At 36.4% G+C, this 27,910-nt stretch overlaps 2 protein-coding genes across 4 annotated transcripts; one reads left to right on the forward strand and one right to left on the reverse strand.

Annotated features, from left to right (window-relative positions):
- On the forward strand, positions 1–15,023 carry LOC122569827 (eukaryotic translation initiation factor 3 subunit A). Of its 2 annotated transcripts, XM_043731451.1 has the most exons (7): positions 1–208; positions 866–3,532; positions 3,616–3,839; positions 3,921–4,129; positions 4,217–4,298; positions 14,345–14,467; positions 14,545–15,023. In XM_043731451.1, exons 1-6 carry the CDS (start codon positions 160–162, stop codon positions 14,420–14,422), a joined length of 3,309 nt encoding a protein of 1,102 aa, XP_043587386.1. In that variant the 5' UTR covers positions 1–159; the 3' UTR covers positions 14,423–14,467; positions 14,545–15,023. The 2 variants fall into 2 exon arrangements, with proteins under 2 accessions (XP_043587386.1, XP_043587388.1); XM_043731453.1 differs by lacking the exons at positions 14,345–14,467; positions 14,545–15,023 and adding an exon at positions 12,558–12,793.
- LOC122569829 lies at positions 5,217–27,800 on the reverse strand. 2 transcript variants are annotated; one of them, XM_043731456.1, is made up of 7 exons: positions 22,788–27,800; positions 22,415–22,721; positions 19,907–22,349; positions 16,588–16,854; positions 7,671–7,859; positions 7,280–7,415; positions 5,217–6,577 (listed from the first exon to the last, which is right to left on the reverse strand). In XM_043731456.1, the coding sequence occupies exons 4-7, from the start codon at positions 16,808–16,810 to the stop codon at positions 6,439–6,441; spliced, it is 687 nt and encodes a 228-aa protein (XP_043587391.1). In that variant the 5' UTR covers positions 16,811–16,854; positions 19,907–22,349; positions 22,415–22,721; positions 22,788–27,800; the 3' UTR covers positions 5,217–6,438. The 2 variants fall into 2 exon arrangements, with proteins under 2 accessions (XP_043587391.1, XP_043587390.1); XM_043731455.1 differs by having other exon boundaries at positions 19,907–22,100; positions 22,204–22,349; positions 22,415–27,800.
- Between the last annotated feature and the right edge of the window lie 110 nt (positions 27,801–27,910).

Raw genomic sequence — 27,910 nt, forward strand, 5'->3', positions numbered from 1 at the left:
TTTTCCGTAGTTTCCGCCTTTCATCCGGTACACGCGGTCGAGGTACGCCGTGATAAACGTCGCGTAATTGAAAGAAAATATATCCTAAGTTTTCCACAGAAATTTTTCGAATCCTATGATAGCGTGTATGGTTTGAAATCGACTATATTCCGTGAAAAAATGGCGCGATATGGACAGAGACCTGAGAATGCTCTGAAAAGAGCAAATGGTTCGTATAACTATTTCGTAACAAGAATGACTATGGCCGATACCTATTTAATCTAGAGCTGCAAAAATTCTCTCGTTCTGTTCATCTAAAGATTTTGCGATCCATATCGTTTTACTTAACCGTATTTTTACAATATTGGTTAATCGCCATAAGTGGCGTTTCCTACTTGTCATATAACATTCAATATGGCTAAAGTCACGTCTCATTTGACTTTTTTAAAATATTAATTTTGCCCAAACATATGCACTTAGAACGGAATAGTTACGAAAGGTTAGAGTCCTAAATAGAAAGTATACTATGATTCCGAATGAAATATAATATTCTATTCTTTTATGTATGTTTGTTGAAATAAAAAGATTATTAGTTTATGTTAAATAAAGTTGTCTAGTATATGTTTTTTTATGTGAACATAAAAAGCTTTATGTGGTAAATGTTCTTTAAATATGTCTTTTTATGATAGTGACACTGACCTAACTTTGACATTATTGTATCTCTTTATTTGTTCTGTTACATAAACACTAGCTATAAATTATTCTTAGACAGATATTCTTTAATATGGTTATAATGAAAATGTCACAGTGAATTATTATAAAGCAGTATGATTAACTATTTTTGAAAAAATTTAAAAACATATGTTTCCTTTCTTTTTTGTGACAGAATTCATTGAAGTAGGCAAACCAGCCCGAGCATTAGATACTTTGCAAGAAGTCTTCCGCAATAAAAAATGGACATACAATTGGTCAGAATCGGTATTGGAACCGATAATGTTCAAATATTTGGACTTATGTGTGGAGCTGAAGAAATCACACATAGCAAAGGAAGGCCTATTTCAGTATCGAAATATGTTCCAATCGGTAAATGTTGGAAGTTTAGAAAATGTCATACGTGGATATTTACGCATGGCAGAAGAAAAAACAAATCAAGCGCGGAAACAGAGTCAACAGGCTGTTATAGATATAGATGACCTTGATAACTTAGCCACACCTGAAAGCATACTGTTGTCGGCGGTCAGTGGCGAAGACGCGCAAGATCGAAGCGATCGCACTATTCTGACGCCATGGGTGAAATTTCTATGGGAATCTTATTGCCAGTGCTTAGAATTATTAAGAACAAATGCTCATGTTGAAACGTTATATCATGATATCGCACGTATGGCCTTCCAGTTTTGTCTTGAATATAATCGTAAGACTGAATTTCGTAAATTGTGCGAGAAACTACGAAAACACTTAGAGGAGATTTGTAAACTACCGGCCCTAGTTTCAAATGTTTCCATGAACAGGGCGGAGACGCAACAGCTGAATTTGGAAACGCGACTAAATCAACTTGATTCTGCAATACAAATGGAGCTGTGGCAAGAAGCATTCAAATCCTCCGAAGATGTACATGGTATGATGAATTTATCTAAGAAACTTCCAGTACCAAAAACCATGGCCAACTATTACCAGAAATTAGCCATGGTTTTCTGGAAGGCAGGTAACTATCTATTCCATGCTGCCGCATTGTTTAAATTGCTGCAACTCTCCCGCGAAATGAAAAAGAATATGTCTTTGGAGGAACAGCAGAGAATGGCCAATCGTGTGTTATTGGCCACCCTATCTATCCCACTGCCATCAGCGCACCCTGAATTTGATCGTTTTATAGAAACAGACAAGAGTCCATTAGAGAAAGCTCAGAAACTTGCTACACTTCTAGGACTCACTCAGCCACCAACGAGAGTTTCCTTGCTTAAAGACATTGTTCGTTTGAACATCGTTAATTTAGCATCACCACAATTGCAAGAATTGTATTCGTGGCTCGAGGTCGAGTTTCATCCTCTGGAGCTATGTAGCCGAGTAGATTCTGTCATTCAAACGCTACAAGCAGACGAAAATAGTCCATTGATTCAGTATGTCCCAGCTTTACAAGATGTAACACTCGTACGTCTGGTTCATCAAATATCCCAGGTTTATCAGACGATACAATTCGCTAGGCTTTTGGAACTTGCCAAATTTACGACAGACTTTCACCTAGAACGTCTGCTGGTGGATTGTGTAAGATACAACGACATGCAGATAAGGATTAGTCACGGAAAAAAGTGTGTCCACTTTGGAGTTGATTTGTCGGAAGCTCAGAGAGAAGATCATCCCGATGGTCCCGTGTTACAAGCAATGCCTTCTGAACAGATTCGCTGTCAACTTGTAAATATGGCCACTGTGCTGCATCGAGCGATCAATATTATTAATCCGAATAAGAAGAAGATGGAGCGAGAGAAATTGCGTTCCGCCATGGTAAGCCATTATCATGAAACCAAAATGAAAGAACACCAGAGAATCCTAGGAAGACACAAGATCATAGAAGAAAGAAAAGAATATATTGAACATATTAATACAGTCCGCGAGGAAGAGGAAATGCGAAGACAGGAAGAGCTCCAGAGGCAGCAAATGTTAGCAGAGCAGAAGAGACTCGAACAAGAGAGAGAAGAACGTGAAAGGAAGCGACAACAGAGTGAGATCCAACAGATTAAGGATAGACATTTGAAGGAGAAGATGCAACAGATATCTCAAACTAGTCATGGTCAGAAGGTACTGAAGAAATTGGATGAGGATGAAATCAAGAAGCTAGATGCAGAACAAATTGCAGCTCGAGAAGCAGAAGAATTGCAGAAAGAACGTAGAGAGATGCAGCAGAAATTGAAGTCACAGGAGAAGAAAATAGATTACCTGGAACGTGCTAAACGTTTAGAAGAAATACCACTACTAGAGAAAGCAGTTGAAGAAAAAATGGAATTAGCTAAACAACGCTGGGAACAACAGGAAGCTGAACGAATTGCTGCAGCTATTGAGGAGAGACAGCAGGCTGTTGCTACTCGTGAACGTATGGCGAGGATGAAGGAGGATCATGATATTTTCTTAGCGAAAATTTTGGCCGAGCGTAAGAGTATTTATTTAGAGAAGTTGAAAGAATTTGAGAGAGTATTGAACGAGGAGAGAGTTAGCAGATTGCTGAAACGTAAGATGGAGCGTAAGGCTGAAAGAAAAGCGAAATGGGAGAAGGAACGAGCTGAGGCTATTGAGAGAAAACGTCTAGAGGAATTGCGTATTAAACAGGAGGAAGAGAAACGACGTTTGGAGGAGGAAAGAGCTAAGAGAGAGGAGGAAGAGAGATTGAGACGCGCAGAGGAAGAAGCGAGGGAAGCTGAACGTCTAGCTAAGATTGAAAAACAGGCAGAAATTACTAGAGCTAGAGAAGCTGAAATAGAACGAAAGTTAGAAGAGGAGAGACAGAGGGACAAGGAAATAACCAGATGGAGAGGAGGTGAACGTCATCGTATATCAGAAAGGCCAGGTACATTTCTACACTTTATTGTTTAAACATGCTTTAAGGATTACATGATTATATGATATTATCTACATTCTATTTGATTACAGTCGAAATGTCATGGCGTCGTCCTGTTGATGCAAAAGATGACGGTATGAAGGAAGAATCCACTCGCTGGAAGAGACGGGACGCGAGAGAGGGACAAGATAATAAATGGCGAAGGGATGACGATAAACCGAAGAAAGATACCATCGAGAGATGGAGAAAAGACGATTACGATAAGGATGATACAAGGGATCGGACAGATAAAGATCGTGGAATGGATGGACGTCCAGTAAGTATAAAATAATTGTATAAAAGCTTTATCGAATCATAAATAAAACATACTTTCAACTCACTTAACAATATTTTACAGATGCGTGACATTCCACGTGATTCGTTATCTGATGGACCTCGTAATCGTGGCAGAATGCCTGATCGTCGTGGAGGTGGTGGCGGCGGCAGCGGTGGGGGCGGCGGCGGCGGCGGTGGCGGTGGCGGTGGTGGAACGCGTAGTCAAAATTGGCGCGACAAAAGCGATACAATACAAAATTCGCCACGAGACTTTCCGAGACGTGATGAAAAGTGACTATATTTTCATTAATTCAAAAATTAATTTTACAAATTTTAATTTTGAAATTGGTATGCTATTAAATATTTTTAAATTAATAGGCGAGATGATACTAAAGATGATAGACTTCCACCAAAACACGATGAGAGAAGACGACCGCCTGAAGACGATGGATGGTCACAGGTGAGCCGGCGTTAATAGATGGCAGTGATTAAAAGTCTCAAAACATTAACGAAATTCTCTTGTATCCTAATTGTTACATCAATTTTTTTATAAAACTGGTATACATGGCGTGATACTTTTTCCTTGGAAAAAGAGGAAAGAAATAACAAATCGTATGATTTTAACCCTTTGTGGACGAAGCCGTTTGGAAAGCGAGCGTCGCTGTGGACGATAAGTATTTGCGCGCACAGTTGAGGAAATATACACGTTGAACGTTTGCGTTAATCATTGTTGAGGATTGTATTATTTTCATCAATATTTAGTTCATCATCAGTGTCACTATTACTAGAAATATTGAAACGTTTGAGCCGATTCATTGTTGAACGGAATTCGTTTCCACTGTCTGAAGCACTGTCTTCGTCTTCTATCTTGTCAGGTTCAAAATAATCACTATTACTATCGAACATGTTCTTTCTGGAACTTTTAGGCATCGTGTATAAGGTATTATAAATAATATATAAAAAGCTTTTTAATGCATCTGGTAATGCCATTGAAAGATTGAAATTCGTTCTGACTCGACCATCGTCCTGCATCGCGAGTTTACGTTAAACGAAAGATAAGATTTCTAGAGATCTATAATTTTCTTTCATCAAAAACATAATACTGTTTAGTTTACTATACCCATGCATAAATATGCTTAAGATTATCGCTCAGAAAAATAAACGTCCACTTCAAAATAACTGTCCGGAACTGTAAACAGATTCGGGCGGCTATTTGCCGACACTCGTCCGCAAAGGGTTAAAAGATCTACGTAAAGTAATCTTCGGCGCTCATCCGAAGCAACGATATTTAGCATTATATAATAATGCAACAAAGTTTTGAGACATAAAACATGAGGACAGACCTCTTTAATGTGGTATAAATGAAGATCTACGCATCTTATCCGTATTGTCTTTTTAATTGTTTTATTACATTTATGATATAGTTAATAATTAAGATACTACGTAATAAATAAATCACTACAGAGTATCAAACTCCGTTTCTATTTACAACCTATGAAACTTAATGAACAGAATATTCATGAAATCTTGCGTTAAGTTGACTTTTTTTGTCGCTGCCGACAAACAGATAGAAAACATGAACACACTATTTATTATCTATTTTCTGTTTCATTTACCTAAACGGCGAGAAATATATACTACCCTTCTTATAGTTCTAATTGTTAATCATACTGTACGCAAGAAAAGGGCTAGAAGTTTCTAAAAAGGGGGGAAGAAAGTTTAAGCATTAATAAATGCGCGTATAAAACTAGATATTTCAAACGCAAGGAAGATTAGAAAAAACAGTAAAGATATTTAGAGAAGACGTCGACCGACGTGATTCAATGACGATAGCCGAAATATACTTTTATTATAATAAAACAAATCGCGATGCACTGTCGCATAGGTATACGTATATATTTATATCTGATATTTCTCGAAATTGTTACACGAAAATATAGATATAGTTCATCATGTATAATATACACTTTGTCACACGCGTACTCAACTGTTCAAAATGTTTCGAATCACGCAATATTACGGTGCAAGCTCATAACTCCGTGTAGAAACGATCAATTACATGGCCTAGTTTCCACTCTCGATAATTTCAGCGGTCTGAAAAGCTCGGGGTCATATTTTTTTAAATAAAAGCGTTCAGCCGGAAACTACATTCTGATCAGATCGTTACAAAAATCGTGTTTCCACTTTTGTAGTCGGTTTACTGAAATTTTAGTTCAGATTTTGTGCGATGAAATTCGCGTTTCATTTATTCTTAAATATTTCAACAAATTCATGATCCGAATATCGGACAATAATTGTATTATATAAATCGAAGGTTTTCTTTTAACATTCTTCAAATTTCACACTGAAACTTTAACACGATTTAAGTGGTAATGCCGTTAACGTGCTTGTTCTTCCCTTTTTCCACATTACGATGCTAAGTATGCTAACAAACATCTAGGAACTTGTCTTTTCTCGAATAGCAGAAATATCGTAGCCAGCTCTCTGCTTAATCGACTCCTGTTGCCTCGACACACGCTAACAAATATGAGCAGCACTCTGTGTAATTTTTGTAATGGATCTCTTCTGTCTTTGAGTCCTCGTCTCAAGAGCCTTGGGATTCAATACAGCATTATTGCCGCGGCGGTCTTTTCCTCCAGTGCGGGAATTGTCTCCAGACGTTCGATTTTGTCTCGTCCTGAGCCCCAGCCTACCAATGCTATGCTGATTAAATGCACCACACCAGCACAAACAACCAGCCTGAAAGAAGAGCAATGGAATGAGAAAATTCAGAGATTAAATTTCAAATATACCTCTAGAAATCTAAATAATTTTCTGTATTTCATTTTTCACACGCTTTGACTGTTGTAACTTAACAGTGATTAGAAAAAGGAAAGTTACATTAGATATAACTACATATCTAAAATCAGTTAAATTCTCAAGGACACTTTCCTTAACGCATTGATATATGCAGAAATAATAAGTAGATCGTAGATCTTTATGCAAATTTATATTTTTTATGAATACAATTTAAAAAATGCCACTTAGATAAAGTATTGTGTATATATTATTGATTTATATATTGTGTAAATTTTTGCACATTTAAATTTTTCATAAATGCATAAACATTTGTAGTTTGACAATAATCATATCTCTTTTCTTAATCCTTAGAATGATAAAAGTAAAATAATTTGAACGTTTAAAAGATAAGATACTTTACACTATAAATTATAAATTAACTTAAATTGAATAGTATTCTACAAAGCTGCAAGTGTGCATTCACTGCTCGTTAGTTGAAAAGGCTAACTTTTACTGGAAATCGAAAAACATTCATAATATCGAATGGCGCGTATAAAACTTGCAAACAACTACGAAAATGCGAGATCATCGATGATGCTTGACCGAGGATTTCTATTGTGAATGCAACCATGCTATCGAGCAGAAAAATGAAAAGTCTCTTACCAAAATGAATAACCAAGCTCGGCAGAACCTTCGCTGGTCCACATATTATCAATGTCCTCCTTTGGAAGCACGTTGAAGTATAGCTTCGTGTAATACTGCGCCAGCCAAGTGCTCGTACTCGCCATGCACATTAGTACTGAATCAAATATCAATTAGCTTATTATCTCAAATTTTACGTATTATAATATAACTGATCTAATGAATTTTAACCAATTTTCAAATTGCAATTGTGTTAATATCTTGAATCTTTTATAATATTGTGATGTACTGATACGATAAATTTTATTTAATTTTTGAAAAATATTGCTTCTTTTCTATTTGAACTTTAAAGCAATTTATTTTAAATTAAATACTATTAAGTATTTGAAATTAAATACTTTCATCGACGTACGTGTTAAGATATTTATAAAATATACTCCAGGATCAGAAAGGATCTTAGATCTAGGAGAAGTGGCTGTGTTCAAAACGGCGAGTAAAGCAGCCAGGCCAGCGGTGACAAGTGCAGCCGAGGTTGTTGTTAGAGTGCTGATCCACAGTCCCCAGGACATCACTGTTGGATCTTGCTTGATCATTTGAGGTACTGAAACGAAACAAACGATTATTTTTATGCGATAACTTTAATAATAGCGTTTCAACGTTCTTAGTGGCAGCAGTAAAAATCAACGATGCGGGCCTCGTTATCTCGCATTTATATTTCAGTCATTTGCATTTAAATACTGCTATATTTTCTATATTATCAAATTATAATTAAAAATAACAAAATAACACGCAAAAAGTCTGTAGACTAAAAAAAAGAGTGTTTAATTTCCCTAGAAAAAAAGAAATAATTAAATTGCAAATAGTTAATAAAATTGAGCCGATCAAATTAGAGCAAAGTATGTTAAAAACCAAACTAATCTACAAATCAATTATTATAATTGCTATAATAAACTCTTATTATCATTAATCAACGTTTCATTAGCATATTATTAATGTACGAGGTCCATTATTATCGTTGAAAAAGTCTCCATGCATTTCAGAGTTCAATTTTTCTCAGCAAACCGAATCCCACTTTGGATTGACGTGCAAACTGAAACTATCGTGGTATGTAATGAATAATTAAGCGTGCAGTAAATACTCTTGCTTTGGCTAGTTCAAGTTATATTGCATCGCAAATAACGGACTATTTAATTAGCCGCGGGCGGAGTTCTCAGTGAATCGCCAAGTTAACAACTTGCGTCCACGAAAGGACATCCGAGGAATTTCTCAAGAGCTGCACCCTTCCTTGTGTTCGACGTCTACTCCAAGCACTCAGTTCCAGCACACAAAACGACCATATTTTACCTTAATAAAGAATAAGTTCTTCAATTACAGTAGTTTGCCTTAATAATTTTGTTCAGCCACAAGAAAAAGATTTTTGTAGATATGTAGGTGAAAAGAATCATTCAAATAAATATTTTTCTCTCTAAAACAATCTAATCTAATAATAATAAGTGGAATATTGAAGTAATCTTTGGTTGCTTGAGGGCTAAATCCGTAATTATTAAAATACTCTTTGTTCGACCATACCATTAATCCATTAAATATAATGAATTCGATTTGGAATCATGAAAAGAAATTTGTACTATTCGTAAGGGAGGATTCCTTTTAATTCAAGAAATATATTTAATATTATATATTAATATATTTCATATTTCAAAAATATATTTTTTATACCTATAAAAAATCAACATCCATAGAAGATCAATTAAAATATGTAAATTATATAATTTCAAGGGAAGAAATTGAAAGTTGATAAATCAGAGTACCAACCTTGTAGAATGTGGAAACACACACACAAAAAGAGAAGTGTACAAAGATTATTATGACCAGACGAAAGCAAGGAAATATATAATCTAGGAGTTTCAGTCTCTTTAAAATCAGATCCAAGATTATCAAACATAAGGAACAAGAAAAGAAGAAATGTAGCGTACATTTCATTTAATCTTAAAGTACCAGTAAAGTAAAGGAATTTATAAAGATAATTATAACTAGATGAAATGTGATCCAAGACTTTCGTTGGCCGTGAAAGTTTTCCAGGAAAAAGGGTTTTAATATTCCCCGTGGTCAGCATCCGGAGAACAGTCGATGATACGACGTAGCCCGAGCACGTGAAAGTCGACCACGAGACTCGGTCGTGGATTTTTGCACACTCAGAAACCAGTTTCTGCTCCTATTGTTACAACCGTCGCGGCTACTCTCGCGCACGGAATCTTTCCCTCGGGCCGCATTTCTTTATTCAACCGCTTCTTTTGCGCGTGGGTGTCGCAAAACTTTTTGCCGCTGATGAAATCTCCGTCGGGAACGAATTAAAACCGTGTCAGACAGTTCGAGACTCTTACGGCTGTCTGTTCTACTGTTAAGTAATTTAAATAACCGCTGACACCAAACCATTAATCATACAGCGACAAGAAAGAATTTTTTCTCCTTACGTTCTTCTTTTTCATTTTGAAGAATTTTTATTTGATAAATGGATAAAATGTCTTCTTCATTTTATCTTCCTATATCATCCGACAAATTTAAAAAAATTTTTTGAAGATTAGAGAATCGACATAGAGTCAAGGATCATTTAATACTACACTGGAACTAATAACTAATATATATAATAATTGGAACTAATGGAACTAATACGTTATCAATATAACGTAGACGTTAATATATTATTGATATAAAATAGAAATTGATAGATAGATTATTTAACATTAGAATTACCAATCTATATCGTATACTGAAATGTATATTAAAATGATAGTTATTAATATGTTTTAAGAAGCACTCTACGCTTCCAAATATTCTAGCATTAAAAGAAAGGTCGTTAAATTTAAAATTCCTCCGTTTTAAGGAATCTACTTTACATCAAATTCTTCATTCCATTTCCAAGTACAAGATTTCAGCAATTAACATCTCGCGAATTCCTCCACCAATAAAGAACCTACGGTTCACAAGAAGGTTAGAATTCAGCTGAAAAATTTATTACCTACGATTGACAAAAAGAAAGAAGAAGATAAATACCATTCAAAAAATAATAAATGCCATTGGCCTTTGTCATTAAGCGCACGTTCGACCAATGATCAAAGAGAATATGCTAGTCGCGTGCATCAGCGCGATTAATTCTTTTCTTGATTATCAATGAACTATATAGTCGAAGAGGAACGGAGAGGGAATTAATAAATGATTACGCCAATTTCATTGCGTCACGCATACCAATGGCTGCCCCGTTGGAGGTACAATAAAACGAAGAGGCTGTTATTGACCTCACGTTTCAGGCTAAATAGTAACTATACATGATGGTTGATCGTGCACGCCACGCGACTATCGCTACATACATGATCGAACCGGTACGTGTTTCTCGTGTGTCCCTTCGGGACCATTCCGTGGCTCTATGAAAGAGAAACGTTTCTCATGACGCGTGCCAACAATGTCATTGTTCTTATCGGGGGAGAGACGGCTGAACCTGATTCCACACTGGCTCGATCTATATAACTGCTTTTACACGCATATACGCGGAATTGGGCAGTAACATTGAAGTATTACTCATTAGTCAAGTCATTTCAAGTTGCTTGAGGATTTAGATTATTTTGCTTAACTGAAGATTCGAATTATTCGAGCTATTTGAAGATTTATATCATTCATGTTACTCGAAGATTCAGATTAGATCGGAAGAAAGAATCGTTTTTGATCTATGGTTCCTTCGAGACTTTCGTCACTTGTAATGGACGGAATACGTTCCAATAAACAAAAATTTAATCTTGGACTTTTCATGGTCATGGCCGTATTTGCATCAACGTTTTCTTACGAAGAACCTCCCTCCATCTGGAAGTGAGTAGAATCACGTTACGGTTCTCGTTACATTTATATTTCTTACACATTGTATATATCTCTTTGAATATTGTACAATCTCTTGTATATAATGTAAAGATAGATGCGAAGATTCATATAAAAAGTAGACGTCACTATCTTGAATGAGAAATTGTCCATAATGTACAGTTTCAACAGGAGATTGTTATTCGATACGTAGCTGGTCATTACTGAATCGTAATACAAGAAGGTGATAAAGAAAATATTGCCCCTGTGAAGAGAGAATCATCTGTAATAAGAATTACAATGTGGTTGATACTCTACACTTAGCTGCCACTGGGTCAAACTGCTTGGCCATGAGAGTGCAATTACCGTTCTGCTGCATTCTCCGATTTCCATAGATATGTACTGTGTACATTGAACATCAAACTTATCGGTCATCGTAATACAAAGCATTTCTAGAACCTTTACATCGTAAAAGTATTAAAAATTATTTATAATCAAAAGCATTAAACGAAAGTTAACTACAAATGATCTGTGATCAAAAATATTAAACAAAATTATCCTGTTAAAAAATTCCAGTATTCTATACGTATAACAATTCACTAGATGAAATATATCAGGATGCTCTGGATATTTTTCAAGGATATCCTTCAGTCTTCATTAGCTGCTCTACAGATCAGACTTCTTCGAAGATCGAGACCAGAATATCAAGTTCTTGTTACACGATGAAAATTTTGTGAACGAACGGAAACTGGGCAAAAGAAGATACTGCACTTCCAGATCGACAATGCAATATGAAATGGTTGCTGGGAGAAACGAATATGTTGGGACGGGCGGGAAATGCTACGAGGAAATTGGATCTGTAGATCGAGCGTCCAATACAAAACTTGTAGAAAAAAAGATAATGAAAATTTCAGATATAGATGTAACTAGATAAAAAAAAAATATCACCATACCTTTATATTATCTGATGTTGCAGAACAATGGCTACCAGCAGAACTATTTTCTGATTACTGTAACCAGGTTAAATTTGAAAGAAAATTTACATTCACTATTTTTCTTCAGCTGACTAATTTTAGATCTTGTTTATCTAATTCAAGTTTCTATTAAAATCCCTTACTCCCTTTAGACCTCTAACCTCCACGTCAAACTTTCTAACCTAAAATGCAAATATACAATATGTACGTTCCTTTATAAATTACAATATAAAAATACATATTTAGAAAGCCTAAAATACAAATAGGTATAGCTTTACATAAAAAATAAGTAAACGACTATCTACCATCTAATAGGAACCAATTTAGGCCATAAACAGGCAAAGTAACGAGGATATACCATTTCGCCGGTACTGGGCAGGTTTTTGCGTCCGGTCTGCCGCGAAAATTATGCCGAGACCGAAGTGCGTGAGACGAACCGTTATACACGGTGAGCCCGTAAAATTGTTATTCAAATGTTTCAGCTGGCGGACAGTGTACCCCATGGATTACGTGAATATACCGGCTGAGTCCACGTTGAGGGTAAGATGCTAGGGGGGAACGGATGTTTTCGCTCGAGTGCCCGACCGGCATTGTACCGCCGCTTATGGCGCGATAACAGTTTCCTCCGGCAATAACGATTTCAGTATCAGGATGACAAGACACGCGAGCATTATGAACACTCTTGTTACTCGAATTCGGCTGTGAAGCTGGGAAAAAATCATGGATAGATAACGAATCAAGAATTCTTCGCATTTCCAGCATTTTGCTCATATGTATGTATAGATAGATATTCTTGTACGTATATGTACATGAATATGGATGTAACACATTTATTATTATAGTAAACTGTGTCAAAATGTGTACCACAGTTTATGTTTAGCTAGTTTTTGTACCTTTTTTGTTTGTTAATAAATATTTGAAATTTCATGTTAGATTTATTACAATCAATATTGGCTGGTTCATATATTTACAACTTTTTAAAACGCTACAATCTCTCTCTCTCTCTCTGTCTCTGTCTCTCTGTCTCTGTCTCTCTGTCTCTCTCAGCATTCAAAGTATGAGTTGACCCGACACATATTTATTTACCTCTATGGTAAAAATATTGAAAATGAATGTCTAAAAAGGAGACTAGACAGACTGACCCATTTCATTCTATAAATGCTAATACTTCAGAATTTATGTTCAATTGGAAGAACAGATAACGTCCATTGAGTCTGCAGAAGAAATATCAATAGAAACATATTAATTAATTTGCTTTGTTCAATATGTAACTTCTAAGCTCATACTTCATTACCACTTATAGACAAAAATAGGCTGTCCTGTATACTATATCTGAATTTAACTAGTCCAGAAATTCACTCGTGAATTATACTTAACCGCTAGCAAATTACTATCGCTGTATGTACATGCTATGTATTATCGTTTCTGGTGAACGGCTCATTTTCTAAGGAGTACATCAGATTTTGATTCCACCAGCTCGACCAATGTGTATAACCTGGAATAATATCCAGTGGACGAGTTATCGTCGCGGAGAACCGCATGGAGGGAGATTCTCCGGTGCTTCAGGTACCCAATGTGATACTGGGACCATAAATTCTGCCGGATAGTTGGCCAGACCAGGAGAATCTCATTCGGCATAACTGTACCTGTACGCGGATTTCTGTGGGAGATGGTGAACGGCAGAGTCGCGCGTATCTCCCATAAATCTACTATTTGATAATCGGCGTGCTCGGATTAGTTTCATTCGACCGTGTTACACGATCGAGGCTCCGATTTGTTAACGCGTTCATTGGCAATGATGGTCATCGATGACCCACGTTACTAAATTTTTTAAAATGCACTGTCACCCGAATTTTATATACTCCTCACTTTTCAATCGCAACAGATTGAAATATATCATACGCCATAACATTTAACTTTTGCAAATTTTATTTTAATTACAAAATACTATCTAACAATAAGTTGTTCACATTACTGAACATTCTTTAATCCATATATGTAATTTATTTTAACCATTTTAAAAAATGTAGTAAAACGTGTGTTACCGATGACCATCGTAGCAGACAACATAGATTTCATGAGGTACGAGATCTTCAATAATGCGAACGATTTAGCTTATCAGAGAAAAAATCACAAATACGACATTTTGCAAAAATTAAATGTTATGTGTACATTTCAATCTATTCTATAAGTCTATTGATCTATCCACTTGAACGCAGAATTTTTTGGTCTTCATAGTACATATCTATTCTATTTGTTTTATCAACAGGATAAAGACACAAGGATGACAGCTGCAGGATATAAATTACGTACAGAATTTTCCAATCTTCTCGGAGCAATTATCTGAAACGTTTTAGAGAAGTGGCTGAGTAATAAAGTTATACCGACCGAGGTAAGATAAAGATAAGTACATAGATAAATAGATATACTGCTGCAATCACAATTGATTATCGATTGGTGTCATTGTAGGTAGCACACAGATAATAAAGACAGACTGTCGTGCTTGGTTGTTCTTTCGAAGATAAGATCACCCTCCTTGCGTCGAATGAAAGTTATGTAAAACGCGTTGTTGGTGAGAAACTCGTCAGAAACTCAGATTAGCCAACGGTGAACAGATTGAATAATTTAACAGATCAGTGTCCGTGTCCAGTACACGATCGTGTTGAAAAACTACGTGGTCAGTGTTTTAAATCATAAACTTCATCGTAAATTGAATTGTGCAAATAGCACCGATGTTTCCTGGTAATCTTTGTGGCAAGCAATCACGTACATCCAATACGAGCTCGCATTCTAGATGCTTGAAAAACCCTTCGGTTATTCGATTACGAGAAAACAAGCGAAAATCATAGGCGAAACGTATGATAGCCGGTTTTGTTGATTTTTTCAATTTGTTACTCAGTGGATAAAAGAAAATATTTTAATGTAAGAAAAAGAAAATGGTATGGGACAAATGTTATGAGCTACACTTTTTGTCTCTCACAGTGAAGCAATTCTAAAATTCCATACACTGTTGACTAATTCTATATTACTTAAATTACTCTTTAATTCGATTTACAGATGAAACATGGGCTCATGCTATATGTTTGTAATTGATTGATATTTATAATTTCAAAGATATTAATATATATTCCTAGATTTTAAATACTGATGTATAATTTATATATTAATAATTCAATATTTACTTAAATTATCTAACATTATTCTGCATACAGATACATAACTTTTTAAATATTCAGGAGGATGACAAAAAAATATATACATAGTTAGGCCAGAAATTAAATGAAGAGATAGTTTTAACAAGACGTAGGATTAGTCGACGATATATTGGATTTTGAAATTGTTCTTCCATAAAAGGCAGGATATTTTCTTCACCTTCGACTTCCAAAAATGAAATGCATGAAACATTTTGTAGAACGACGATATTGAAAGCTATTAAGATAATTATTAATACCAAAACGCAGCTATCCATTAGTGGAACGCAACTGTAAATGGTTTAATGATTACAGAAACCGTAGAGTACATAATAGCCTCTGTACCTGGAAGCTTCGGTTTAAAGTACAATGTATGAAAGACTACAGAAACCACTAAATGCACGGAAAGGAGTTCAAGCGTTTAATTACCACTCGGTAATGCATTTGCTGTCGTATAAGCAACATAATAGCTATATGCTCGGTGGAGCAAATATAACACGTTGTGGAAAAAAAAAACGAAGATACGTAGTAGGAAGAGAAAACGATGGTATCCTTGAATGGAGAGTGTTAACAGTTCAGGGATGAAGGTAAAATCCGATCCATTAACCGTGACGCTTTATCTAACAGAAAGTGGTTCCGATGGTTAGAAGCCATGTGGTGGTTGTTGGCTAAAATCGAATAGTTTAATGAAGCTGACCACCTCCATAGCCGCAAAGTATTTCCCAGAGACTTGTTGCGTTTAATTTTAGAGTAATTATTTTTATAGAATAATAGTATATAAACATATATACTCTTGTCATTTCACTAAAAATTTTAATCACACAAATTTTCATTGCCTATCTGTCTCAATAAGACTATACTGAAATATTTTATTAGTAACTGTCACGTTAATTTTCCATATATATAATCAAAAGATTCTTAGTGGCTCTTTAGACAACGTCACAAATTTTCCTCCATTTATAGTATGCATTTATATTTTTATAGAATTTTTTCACTAAAGCTATGTAGTAATACTCTATTAATACTAATAATTATAACACAGATTTTTCCTACACTTGTAGACATAATTTACCTCTCTCTCATATGAACGTGATGGTTGCCATTCAAAGAGGATCGGATGACTATTCTGAGACATTGATTAGTAATAAGATCCAATTCAATTAAAAACTCTAAAATTAAATGCTTTAAACCTAAATTATCACGGTGCCCAACAACCCAATGATACCTGCCAGTTAACAGTTAGATATCAAAGAGTATCCTAATACTTATAACTATATGTACAGTCGATGTACATCATTGAAGAATTATTGGAAGAACTTACCAGAGATGTGATATGTCCTCCAGCCATAAGCGACGTTTAGTTCCTTCTTTCCTTGAAGAAGGCCGAAGTGAACTCTGCCAGCACTTTCCTGAGGATTTGGAGTTCTTAAGGGTCGCGCCTCGACCCAATGTTGCGTCACCAGAGCGGCACAAACCAGCCCACCGCCCAGTAACGACAGGAAGAACGTAGCAAAGATCGTGCCCCTTCGGAACATCGACGTCATCCTTGGATCACGGGGCAAGCCGGTCTTCGGATAGTTTGAGATCACTGGACAGAGGAGGAACGAAAGAAGTGGCAAGTCATACCGGATGCGCGGCTCGCATTCCTTTCATTCTGAGAGCGGCCAACCCATGAAACTTCAATGAAGTTTATATACTGTGACAGGAAACAAGTTTGTGTACGGTGCATTCCGTCGTGTAATTAAACTCCGGCACATGAAGCTTCGTACATGATAAGTATGCGTTGTGTTAACTATAAAATCATTGTAGTTCAACGAAGTTGAGATAAACGAGATTTATAAGAGGAAAGTATGGAAGTATTTGGAAATAAATGTCGGTGATAGAGCGTAAAAGAAATTACAGGATTGACATACACAGGGTCCGATTGAATAAGATGTAAAAGCGGGCACACCGTGATTCCTTGTGTAAAAATAAGGGAAAGATATAGAATAAAACTTTTTCATTTTTGGCTTACTTTTCAATAAAATCGAGTTTAAAAATTAGATAGGATTAAGTAATCGACAGATGGTCATTGTGCGTGTAAAAATAAGTAAAAAATGTGGAATAAAATCTTTAAAGCTCCATTTTCAAGAAAATAAAGTCTGAACATATTTAGTTAAAAATCAGTGTAGTACATGCGTGTGACAAATTTTACTCTGTATCTTTTCCTAATTTTTACACGAGAAATCACATTGTTTCCGCTTTCACGTGATATTCGACCGGACCCTGCGTCTACTCGGATATTTTTAGGACTATAATATAGTCGAATTTGGACGATATTTCTTTATAACACAAATTTCAAAACTGTTATCGATTTTTTAAAATGCTTTAAAATACTCCCAAATTTTTCACTAGCATCTAGAACCACTGATACTCTTGAAATCCTCTGGAAACCTCAGACCCTTTAGAACATACTCAATTACCCTATACTACTGGAATCTTTGAAACCCTCTGAAACCTCAACTACCACTAGAAAGTTTCGAAATTGTAGCGCACTCGAAACTTCAAAATATCCCAAAATCTCCAATCTGGGATGCCGTATATATATATATATTTCAAATCTTTGATCGATCTTTAAATGATTTTTATAACATTCTCAATTTCTTCATTTTCTTCGAACTCTTTAAATCTTTCAGACCCTCTGAAATCTCAAATGTCACGGAAAGCTTTTCAACCTTCTGAATTTCTTCGCAATGCTAAGGTCTTCGAAACTGTCTGAAATTACAGATCTCAGTGAAAAACATAGAACCTGCAACACGCATGAAAGCCTCTAGAGTTATCTCTACTCATCAAAGCGAATAAAAGAGTCTTAACTCCTTACGTTCTCGTGTGCTTTATATCGTAACATAAACCTAAGAGGTGCGTGGAAAAATGTTGTCCTATTCGCTGTCTCTGCTAACTCGTAACTAGTTAGTGCGTACAACTTGTTTCCTTTTGCGAGTAAACGCGAGAACCATTCGGAGACAGCGCATATTTCTCGTCCAAATACGATGTCCTCTGTGTTCGTAGGTTGATTGGAATGACGCCTTATATTTGGACAATGTTCCTTTCTCTGGTGGCGGTTTCTCTTTTCGGCAAAAGCAGCGTGTTGACGCTTTAATCGTGGACAAGACGCTCGACGCGTGGGTATCGGTAGTCTACTTGACGACAGCAACTATTTAAATTATGCCACAGAAACTATGCCGCTTTCGCAACAATTATCCGGTCTGCTAGAAAAATACTGCTGGTGTGAAAGCGCCTAGACCAAATATTACGCTACTTTTCCAGAAACCTTTTTCATCCGTCCGATGAATTACTGTTTCGTCGGAATTCTCAGAGCGATAGGATTGTACGAGGCAGATGAAAAGTGTTTGGAAAAAGAATATAGAGAGTGAAGTCGAATTTCAGAAACATATAGTACTCATCAAAGCGAACAGTACAGAATAAATAGGATACATTATTCTTTCGATAATACAAATTTATAGAATGCTTATCTAACGATATTTAATCTGCACGCTATTCTAAAGGGAAAAGGATGAAAGGAAGCAAGGCCAGTGAATAACAAGCAACCTATCAAACATCGAATTCACACAGCGTATCCGACAGCTTATTAAACGACAACATCAACGTAGCAATTATTTTAATTCTCCAATTATTTCGAGCATTAAAGTTCATCCTTCTCTTGCTTTCCTTTCGTTCAGCAGCTCGGTCATTTTGCCAAGACACTCTCAAAATGGTTTTGTGAAGCATAAATTGATCATTTCAACGGCTTTTGTCATATTTAGAAAGATAATATATCTAAAACTTAACACATTGTATACAAGTTAAGCTGAACTCGATTACTGTAAATTCAATAGAAATTTTGTATTTTACATACAATATTTAATATAAATCTATCGAAATAGAGATGTTATTAAACTTTGAATTGCGAGAATATAAAAGCAGAAATTTTATATTCGTAAGCAAATTATGAACAACCTTTGAATTTAATCTATCGAGTAACGCGATAAAACACGGTACAATATTCGATTAAGTCGAACAACGAAATGTTAACGCGTTACATTCGCGCGTGTATTTCAAACACGAATCGACTGAAACGTGCTTTTCAGGAAAAGCGGAAACCTATCTCAAAACGTCGCAAAAGTGACTTGTATTAAACACATCGTTTTGGCAAAAAAAAAAAACATGTAAATTTTACCAAAGTGAGAAGAGAACGAAGAATCGCTCTCTTGGTCTATACGTCTTAGGATAGAACAGAATTATTTTAAGTTGTGACATATTTTCAAAACACATGTGCGATATGCAGTGAGAGTCAAAGGTTCAACATACACCTTGAAGGCACAAAATTTATTCAAAAACTTTTATTATAAATAAAATTTTATAAGTTAAAAACACGTGTATGTGGCACACATAAATTGAACATGTAATGATTGACAAAAAGGATGTAAAGTACGCAGGATTACAAATTAATAGTAAAAAAGATCATACATAAACCAATATTACACGAACATCATTTTTTTACGGTGTATCGCTCACTTTTGACTCTCACTATTGATTCTCTAAATGTCACCTACAATGTACATATTTAGATAAAGAAAAATATGATAAATGATGATAAATACCTTGCCCCTGGTTCTCGACAAAGTGCACCTGGCTGAGGCTTCTCGAGAACTCGCCCTGCTTGACCTTCTGCGAGAAGTCGCCGTTGCCGAGCCTCTTGGAAAACTTGACGCGACAGTTGCTCCGAGGTTTGCCAGGCCTCAGCAGCGACGATGGCCTCGGTCTCTTGGCGAACGTGTACGGGATAGTATAGGGCTGTGCTACGTAAAAGTAAATCGGCCGATAGTCTTCATGGAGATGAGACTGCACGAACCCGCCGTTCGTCGGATAGCTATTGTACACGCTCGGTGCTCCGTTGCTATAAGCGTACGAGCCCGTGTAGTGGATACCGTAGTGGTTCGCCGTGTTTCGTGACTTCCTTTCCACCGTTTTGAAAAAAAGTGTCCCTTTTGTCGGACACTGTCCTTAACTTAATAAAACTCCTCGACAAGCGTCAATATACCTGCTGCACAATTCAATTCCTCTATCCAGTATACGGTTGATTAAGTACTAATGAAATAGTTTCTTATATTTCGTTTACTAGTCGACTACGACAGGATCGTTACGTTATTAAAATTGTTCGACGAGTTCTGTAGAGTTGTTGCTCAACTGAATTTCTCTACAGACTATCGTACTAAATTAATGAAATACCGTCTTATACTTCGTTTACTATTCAGCTGTTGTTAGTTCTGTTATTAGAGGAAGTACTTCGATGGACAGAATCTTAATATTATTAAAATTGTTTGACGATCGTCGCTAGATTTGTTGCTCAATTCAATTTTGCTGTTTGATAATTAATAAACTACTGTCTTATACTCCGTTTACTACTTGTCTATTACTAGCCTTGTTACTAGACACAGCCCTTTCCTTTTCCTCTCCTTTTTTCTAAATTATACAAGGACAGCACCGTAACAGCTAGTTTTTCTATAATTCCTCAAAAGATCGAAGTCGAACTTAGTTGCGTTTCTTTCTAGCTCTTCGTGACCTTTCTCTCGCCACAGTTGTTAACCTTTTGATGAACCGCGTAACAAGTGTCTGAATGATTGATCGCTTTCTTGGTTCCTTCAAACGTTCCTCAAGATCGAGATTACTTTTCTTTTGAGCAAAGAGGTACTCGATGGTCTATCAATAAAAATTTTAGGTGGATCCGTTTCGTCGGATGAAGGAAACTGGAGCTGGTTATTCTTTCAGCAGTCGAAGAAAGAGGAGTAAGAAAGAGAAAGAGAAAGAGAGAGAGAGAGAGGGAGAGGGAGAGGGATAAAAAGGAACCCTTCTGGCGCCCGAACAGAAATTCCTTTCCGGCGATTCTTTATCAAGGGACGTGATTCAAGCCAGCAATTGAATTTTTCACTGGGACCGTCCGTTCCGTGTGCAGGAGAGATTGTTTTCCCGTAAGATCCTCTGCTCCACGCTGCGGGTATTCTAAATGAGAAAGTCGCCCCCTCTCCGCTTCTTTCCCGCTTAATTGTCAATTAAGTGTGCTCGCATATATGTGTCTGAAAGTTTCCAACCCTCTGACCACCGTCAGTTTCCAGTTAACTTAGAAACGTTGTAATTTGCATGTAAGAGTGAAGCGTGACGTTGTCGTTGTTTTCCCGCGTATGTTTCCCTCCTAGCTGCTTTGAATAGTAAAGGGAGATCCTTCTAAAGTTAACGGTCCCTTAGTATCCTCTTTTTTCATGAATATTCTCGCGCTGCTTTTCATGTCATATCCTTGAATCCTTCACTCTCCTCCCTCGATCCCCTTTCTTTTTCCTTTTCTTTCCTCTATCTTTCTATCTTTTAACGACCACTTAGCTACACGAAGCGTTCTTTACCAAGCACGAGGTTAAAATCCCAAAGAGCTATTAAGATTCTCTTTTCGAATTAAAATTTGAACGTGCCCGTTACGACAACGCGAAGCTTCCGGCGCATAGTAATCGCATTAATTGGACCACGTTCGTTCCGGTGAAAATCGTAAAAAGCTTAACGAACGCCTCTCTCTCTTTCTCTCTCTCTCTCTCTCTCTTTCTCTCTTTCTCTCTCCGTTTATCCGATACACTTCTTGCATCAGAGAGGTGCCACGAGTGGCAATAAGTATAGACTCGGCGATAAGCTAAGGACTATGCCGGAATTAGAAGAGAGGGGAAAACACTCCGAGACTCTGGACTCTGGTCGTTTCTTCGATCTTGTAATAAACTGCAGAATCTGCGACGGACGATCAGCACATGTACGAGTCTGAAATTGTGTCAAGCCATATATCGTGTTTCACCTTTTGGACCGAATTATTTCTTTTTTTTTTCTCTTTTTATTTCTTTCGTTTTTTTTCTTTTTTTTTTACCGCAAGTTATTGTGCAGAATGTCAAGCGATTTTGTATCCACGATGCTTCGGAATTCTTCTCGAATACCGCTCGGAGTCCAGATTTCTCGTCGGCGACGACGTGCAGCGTGATCTTTTCTTCCTCTCACCGTTTCACGTTGTGTCAACTGTAAACAATGCGGTTCCACGTAAGTCGCGCGCTCGAAAACAACATGTATATATATATACATACAATGGAGACGGACAAAAGAGAGATTTTTCCCTGCAAATTCTTTCATCTTGAATCTTAAGTATATCTAAATTAGAATCTTGCATTTAAGTCCTTTACGATTAAAAATTCCGTATGAACATTTTTTTCTATTGTATTACAATCTTGTTCTTTTTTTTGTAAACTAAAAGTTTCAAACAGAAATTTTTCCTTCCAAATCCCTTTATCTTAAATCTTTAATAAAACTAACAATAAGTTAGGATTCTTTAAATTTAAATTGCTTTGCATGTATCTTTTCATTGTACTTTGGTCTTGTTCCTCCTTTTACAACCTAAAAGAGAAGATAATTAGAACAGAGAATTTTGCTGCATGAACTCTTCCGTGTTGTATAATTTACCAACTTCCATGTCATCTTATTCTTTAAATATTTTTGTTTCCGCTTTCCCTCTTAAATATTGAATCACCCATCCCTGTTTCATTCTGTAACTTATCTTATCCTGACCTAGCTTAACATTTACATTCCAAACCTCCTGAAAGTCCTAAAACTCCTGAAATTTTCTCCAGTCAAAGACTTTTTCTACCAGAACTTAGTGTCGACCACTGTACATAATGCTACAAAATGAAATTCTATATCCCCTATAGTCAAATAATGAATTTCGTTAAATAGCGTAATTCACCTATTACAGTATAATAATTCTTTCATCAAAAATTCCAAGCAATTCCTCAGCAGTAATCCGCAAAAAAAAGCTAAGTTTCAACAAACAAACGCACGATCCATTTCCAATGTCCAAGCATTGCTTAATCATGTCGCGTTCTCCCCACTCTCTTCATCCTCTCAGTTATTTTTCAATGTTCTCAAAATGAGTTTACGTTGGCATTCATGAACAACGCCGTCGGGTAACGCTCTTGACGTAACTGGAGCAGCAGTTGCACGAACGTAATATATTGCATTCACACGTCCGCGCATCGTTTTTTACAAATTGTTTAAGGGTTCCTCCATTACCGTCCGTTCCTGTCCCGCCAAAATTATTTACGTATAGTGGTCGGACTTGGAGTTTGTTCCAATTAATTCGTGCAGAATCGTGCGCAATCGTCAACAAAAAACCGGTAGTGATTCGTTCAAGGCCGAACGCACACGAGTGATGCGATATCGAATTGCGTTGTTCGTTATTTGCAGGCGAATCATTAGTAGACGAGATATAAGATAAATCTGACACCTTGTGAGATTTCGTGTCACGTGTTCTGACATACTGATCGTGGAAAAAATTAGAGGTTTCGTTGTGCCATCTACCATTTAGAGCGACAAGCTCTACCTACGAAATAGAGTAGAGCATACGATTATCCTAAATTTAAATTCACATTCAAATTTTCGGATGCAAATTCGAATTTAACTACCAAGAATACAGTTATCAAAATAGTAGAAAAATTCCAAGCGAAGTAGTCATAAGGAATTTTTAATATTCTAATATTTTTTTAACAAAAGATGTGTGAAAAACTTTCTAACTGCTTTATGTTGTTCCCATCACAGAAAATTTCCCTCTTAAAACTGTCAAACGCGTAATCTGACACGGCAGCGACTTTCCTTCCGAAATTCATATCATCTCTGTGTTTGTGAGGTAATACTGATACAGCATAAACCTTTCTCTTTTTAGCATTTTTTAAATAAAAATTGCGAATCTTTAAAGCAGAAAATCTTTAATAATCAAACTAAAAAATTCATAGCCTATCGACATATAAATCATAACAATGTCATATTGATTGTCTGCACGAGACTAAACAACGAAAGATGCAGATAAATTTGTGGAGAATCCGTGGATAACCAAACGGTGTTTTCACAGCTGTAAAGGAGAACAAGTTACGTTGAAACTGGTCTCGATGATCGTTGGCCACGGTGATTTTCGTAATCGGAACCTTGAAGCGACATCGCTGACATTAATATGTACCTGTTATGTTAATGAAAAACGATAACGACCCGCAGAATCTATCTTAAGAGCGGGTAATAGGAGACATATTAACAAGGATAAATGAATACTTCGCTGGACGTTTTCCTTTTCATCGACGGAAAAACGTAATTACGTAACGATTAATGCATCCTTCTAGTATGTCTTCCTTCCGTTATATCACAAATAAAATAAACAAATTCATAGGAAATTTGAAGATGTAAAAATGCATAGAACATACACGCTACATACATACAGTATCCAAAACAAAGCACTTGCCATAATACTCGGTACGTCAAATAAATTTTTGCTTACTGTTTTGCTCGTTTTCACAAAAATATAAATTTTCATAAATATCCTTAATGTGGCTTCGGTCCTAAGATATTTAGGATTGTAATTATTAAATGCATCTAGCGCTTCTGTATACATAGTAATAATTTGCGTAAGCATTAATGTCACAGAATATGGCATAAATGTCATTTGCGGTTTGCAAGAACACAAGTAATAAATTCCTTAACAGACATTTGCCGCCCTGAAATCTAGTGTGGGTCTACTTGCGCGTCGCCAATCGGTCTTTAAACGCACTAATTGGACAATACGTCGGTACATCGCTGGAGAGACTTCAGGTGATTAACCACGTGACCGAGAAGATGAAACAATCGAAATTAATCTCCGTTATTGAAAGACCAGTCAGGTTTAATGGATGCCCTTAGTTTCTGTCGCGGGCAGAAATATGGAAGAACCAAGCGTACAAAGAGAAAATAGACGGAGCGGACGAAGGGATCGCGGATATGAGAGGAAAATAGCGAACTTTGGGAGAAAAAGGGAGAGAAAGGGACGATCAGAGAAAAGCTGACAGGAAAGAAGAGCGAAAAGTGGCAAAAAAGCGAGAGAACAAAGGGAATGCGGATGGAACGGAGAGAAAAGAAGCAGAAATTGGTAAAAGTAATATAAGAGCAAAGAAAAATGCAAGAATGTGTGCGACTGAATGTGGAGAAGCGGGATGATGAGGTCGACTGAATGCCGTTAGACCGTGTCGTTGATGCAGCTACATGACTACGTATACATAGCCTCGTGTGAAATATCATCGCTCGTAGGAAAGGAACAAACGAAAAGCAGAGAAAAATAGAGAAAGACTTAACAAAGAGAGAGTCGCCGACGATCCGAATCTGTCTGGTCGTGACAGTCTTGCATGAGATGGAACGGATCAGAGTGTAATTCTATTGTGACAATGCCCAGCGCTGCTTCGTATTGAGACATTGTTTTCGATCGTTTCTTCGCAAACATAAAAATAAAAAAGGAAAAGAAAGAGATAAAATGTACAAGTTGGAGACGAAATGGTTAGAGAAAAACATCGCCTCGATATTTTCATTCTACTTTCTCTCGTTCCTTTTTTAACACTTTCATTAACCGAACAGCACCAGAGTGTATATAGACAACTTTAGAGAGGAATAAATGGCAGATGTTCTTCTTGCACATACCTTAACCGTGTTTATAGACAAAATAATCAGAGCAAAGGAGAAAGTGCAGAGATTACGTTCTGACAGATATTCAATAATAATGTTCAAAAACAAAATTTTTAAAAAACCCTAATAGCTATAGTAAATTAGAATAAATCATAGGAATTATTAAGCATAAATACGCTACATTAAAAATGTAGATAGAATATAATATCAAAATAGTAGAAAAAAATGAAATATCTTTTAATTATCGTTCGTCGAATTTCACGCGCACGTAATTGCGTGTCCGTACGGTATTTTCTCAGTAACCCGTTCTTTCTGCCAGAAGAATTTCTCTTTTTACTGACGTACACATCGAACAGGGTTCGAGATAGCTATCTTCGGTATGTCTTTCTGAACGTAACGCGATTCTATCTCGCGCACGATATCTTGGAATTTTTTTCCTCTCCAACAGATTGACTCGTCGTTACAACCGGTCCGGTTCGCGGATTTTTCTTCCCGCCTGACGTAACTCTTTCGACATATACCAGCCATTTGCTTCGGGGCATCGGACAAAGATGCATCGTGGTCCACCGTAGTCCGCGAAACTAGGACACGTAACCATCCCCCCACCATCTCCGACAACCGGCCAGTGTTTCTTGTCCTGTTCACTAGCAACTCGCGTAACATGACTTTGTACATAGATAATGAAATTACGGCCATCGACTGATTCACATGACAATCCATTTATTTTTATTCTTAATTTATAGGCACGTTTGAAAAATATCTATAATTGGGGCTAGTTTTTCTCAAGTAGCTTACGTAAAATTTACATATATAAATTAGCATAAATATATTGCAGTGGAAGGATGCTTAAGGAAGTTTCAGTACTTATACTTTATCCTCGAGCGATAAACACATGTTTTCTTGATTATACGGCGTAAAATACTTCATGGTAGCATGACAGGAATAGCCATAAAATACGCTCAATTTTATCCGAAACTTTGATCCTTAATTCGATCGAATGAAAATAGACGAATAATACATGGCTTAAGGTTTCTCTTATCGTGATTCAATGAGATCCGTTTGACTAGACTAGAGGACAACCATCTTGTTAGGATAAAAAAAGAGGAGAGAGGGGAACGATGAGAGAAAGGTAGTTGCGAGTATGTACGTGTAGTATATGTAATTTCTGTACGGTTCTTCGAGATATAATTTCATTACGAAATTCTTCTCACGAGATACTTATATCCCACATAACATAACTTTAATTCTGGTATAATTAATTTCTTCCTTTTTCACGAGATCAGGTGAATGAAATTTAATCAACGTGGTAGAATTTACTGGCAATTTCGATCGAATTTCGTCGAGTCAAACGCAGCGGTTTCATCACACCTCAAATTGCTCGACGTTTGAATCTGCGTTACGATGCAACAATGACCTCATGAATAATTTAACACGCGCCATTGTCTCATCGGTATGTACTAATAACATCACGTCAGTTGTAGCGTATCTGACACTGATTCACTCCGTGAATGCGTTCTTTCTTTATTTTCCACTCGTTCACCCGTGGCGCGTAGTTTTTAAAAATTGTTAAACCCGGATACGCGTGATTTTTATCGATATCAATGCAATGCAACATTCACCGTTTCTATGCAACTGCAATTTCACATTACGTCGAAAATTAAAACTAATCTGCATACGTGATTAACAAAATTTTTCTCCTTTTTCGGCATGGTAATAAAAGTTAACGAAATTTTCGCGGGATGTTATATAAAAATGAAATTACTCTTGCTAATATAAAAAAGTTACGTTATTCGCAAAAATTACACATATTTTTAACCAACTCCGTTATTCTGAAAACTGAAATCACAGATCCTATTAGTGGTTCAATGAACTTTCGTTTCGTACCACAAATTGAGATCAGATGAAACTTGAACAATTTAAATCTGAATTCAAATTTTCTGTTCGTGAAAAGGAATTCGAATACTTTTCATTTTGTAAAATATGCAAGACAAATATGAGTAATAAAATAAAAAAATAATTGTTAGTAAATATACTAACAATTAACAGCTATGAAAAGATCGATTGAAGAAAAAAAAAATGAAGAAGTACAAAATTTTGCCTGCATTGCTTTGGCA

This window comes from Bombus pyrosoma, linkage group LG7, assembly GCF_014825855.1.
Source record: "Bombus pyrosoma isolate SC7728 linkage group LG7, ASM1482585v1, whole genome shotgun sequence".
NCBI classification, from domain to species: Eukaryota; Metazoa; Arthropoda; class Insecta; order Hymenoptera; family Apidae; genus Bombus; species Bombus pyrosoma.

Excerpts from the sequence above, each read along its gene's own strand:
- LOC122569827 (XM_043731451.1), top strand. The coding sequence starts at position 160 with ATGGCGCGATATGGACAGAGACCTGAGAATGCTCTGAAAAGAGCAAAT. Across the intron at positions 3,533-3,615 it reads TCGTATATCAGAAAGGCCAG|TCGAAATGTCATGGCGTCGT; the intron begins GTACATTTCTAC and ends ATTTGATTACAG. Across the intron at positions 4,130-4,216 it reads TTTCCGAGACGTGATGAAAA|GCGAGATGATACTAAAGATG; the intron begins GTGACTATATTT and ends TTAAATTAATAG.
- LOC122569829 (XM_043731456.1), bottom strand. The coding sequence starts at position 16,810 with ATGACGTCGATGTTCCGAAGGGGCACGATCTTTGCTACGTTCTTCCTG. Across the intron at positions 7,860-16,587 it reads GAGGACATATCACATCTCTG|TACCTCAAATGATCAAGCAA; the intron begins GTAAGTTCTTCC and ends GTTTCGTTTCAG. Across the intron at positions 6,578-7,279 it reads GAGCTTGGTTATTCATTTTG|GCTGGTTGTTTGTGCTGGTG; the intron begins GTAAGAGACTTT and ends CTCTTCTTTCAG.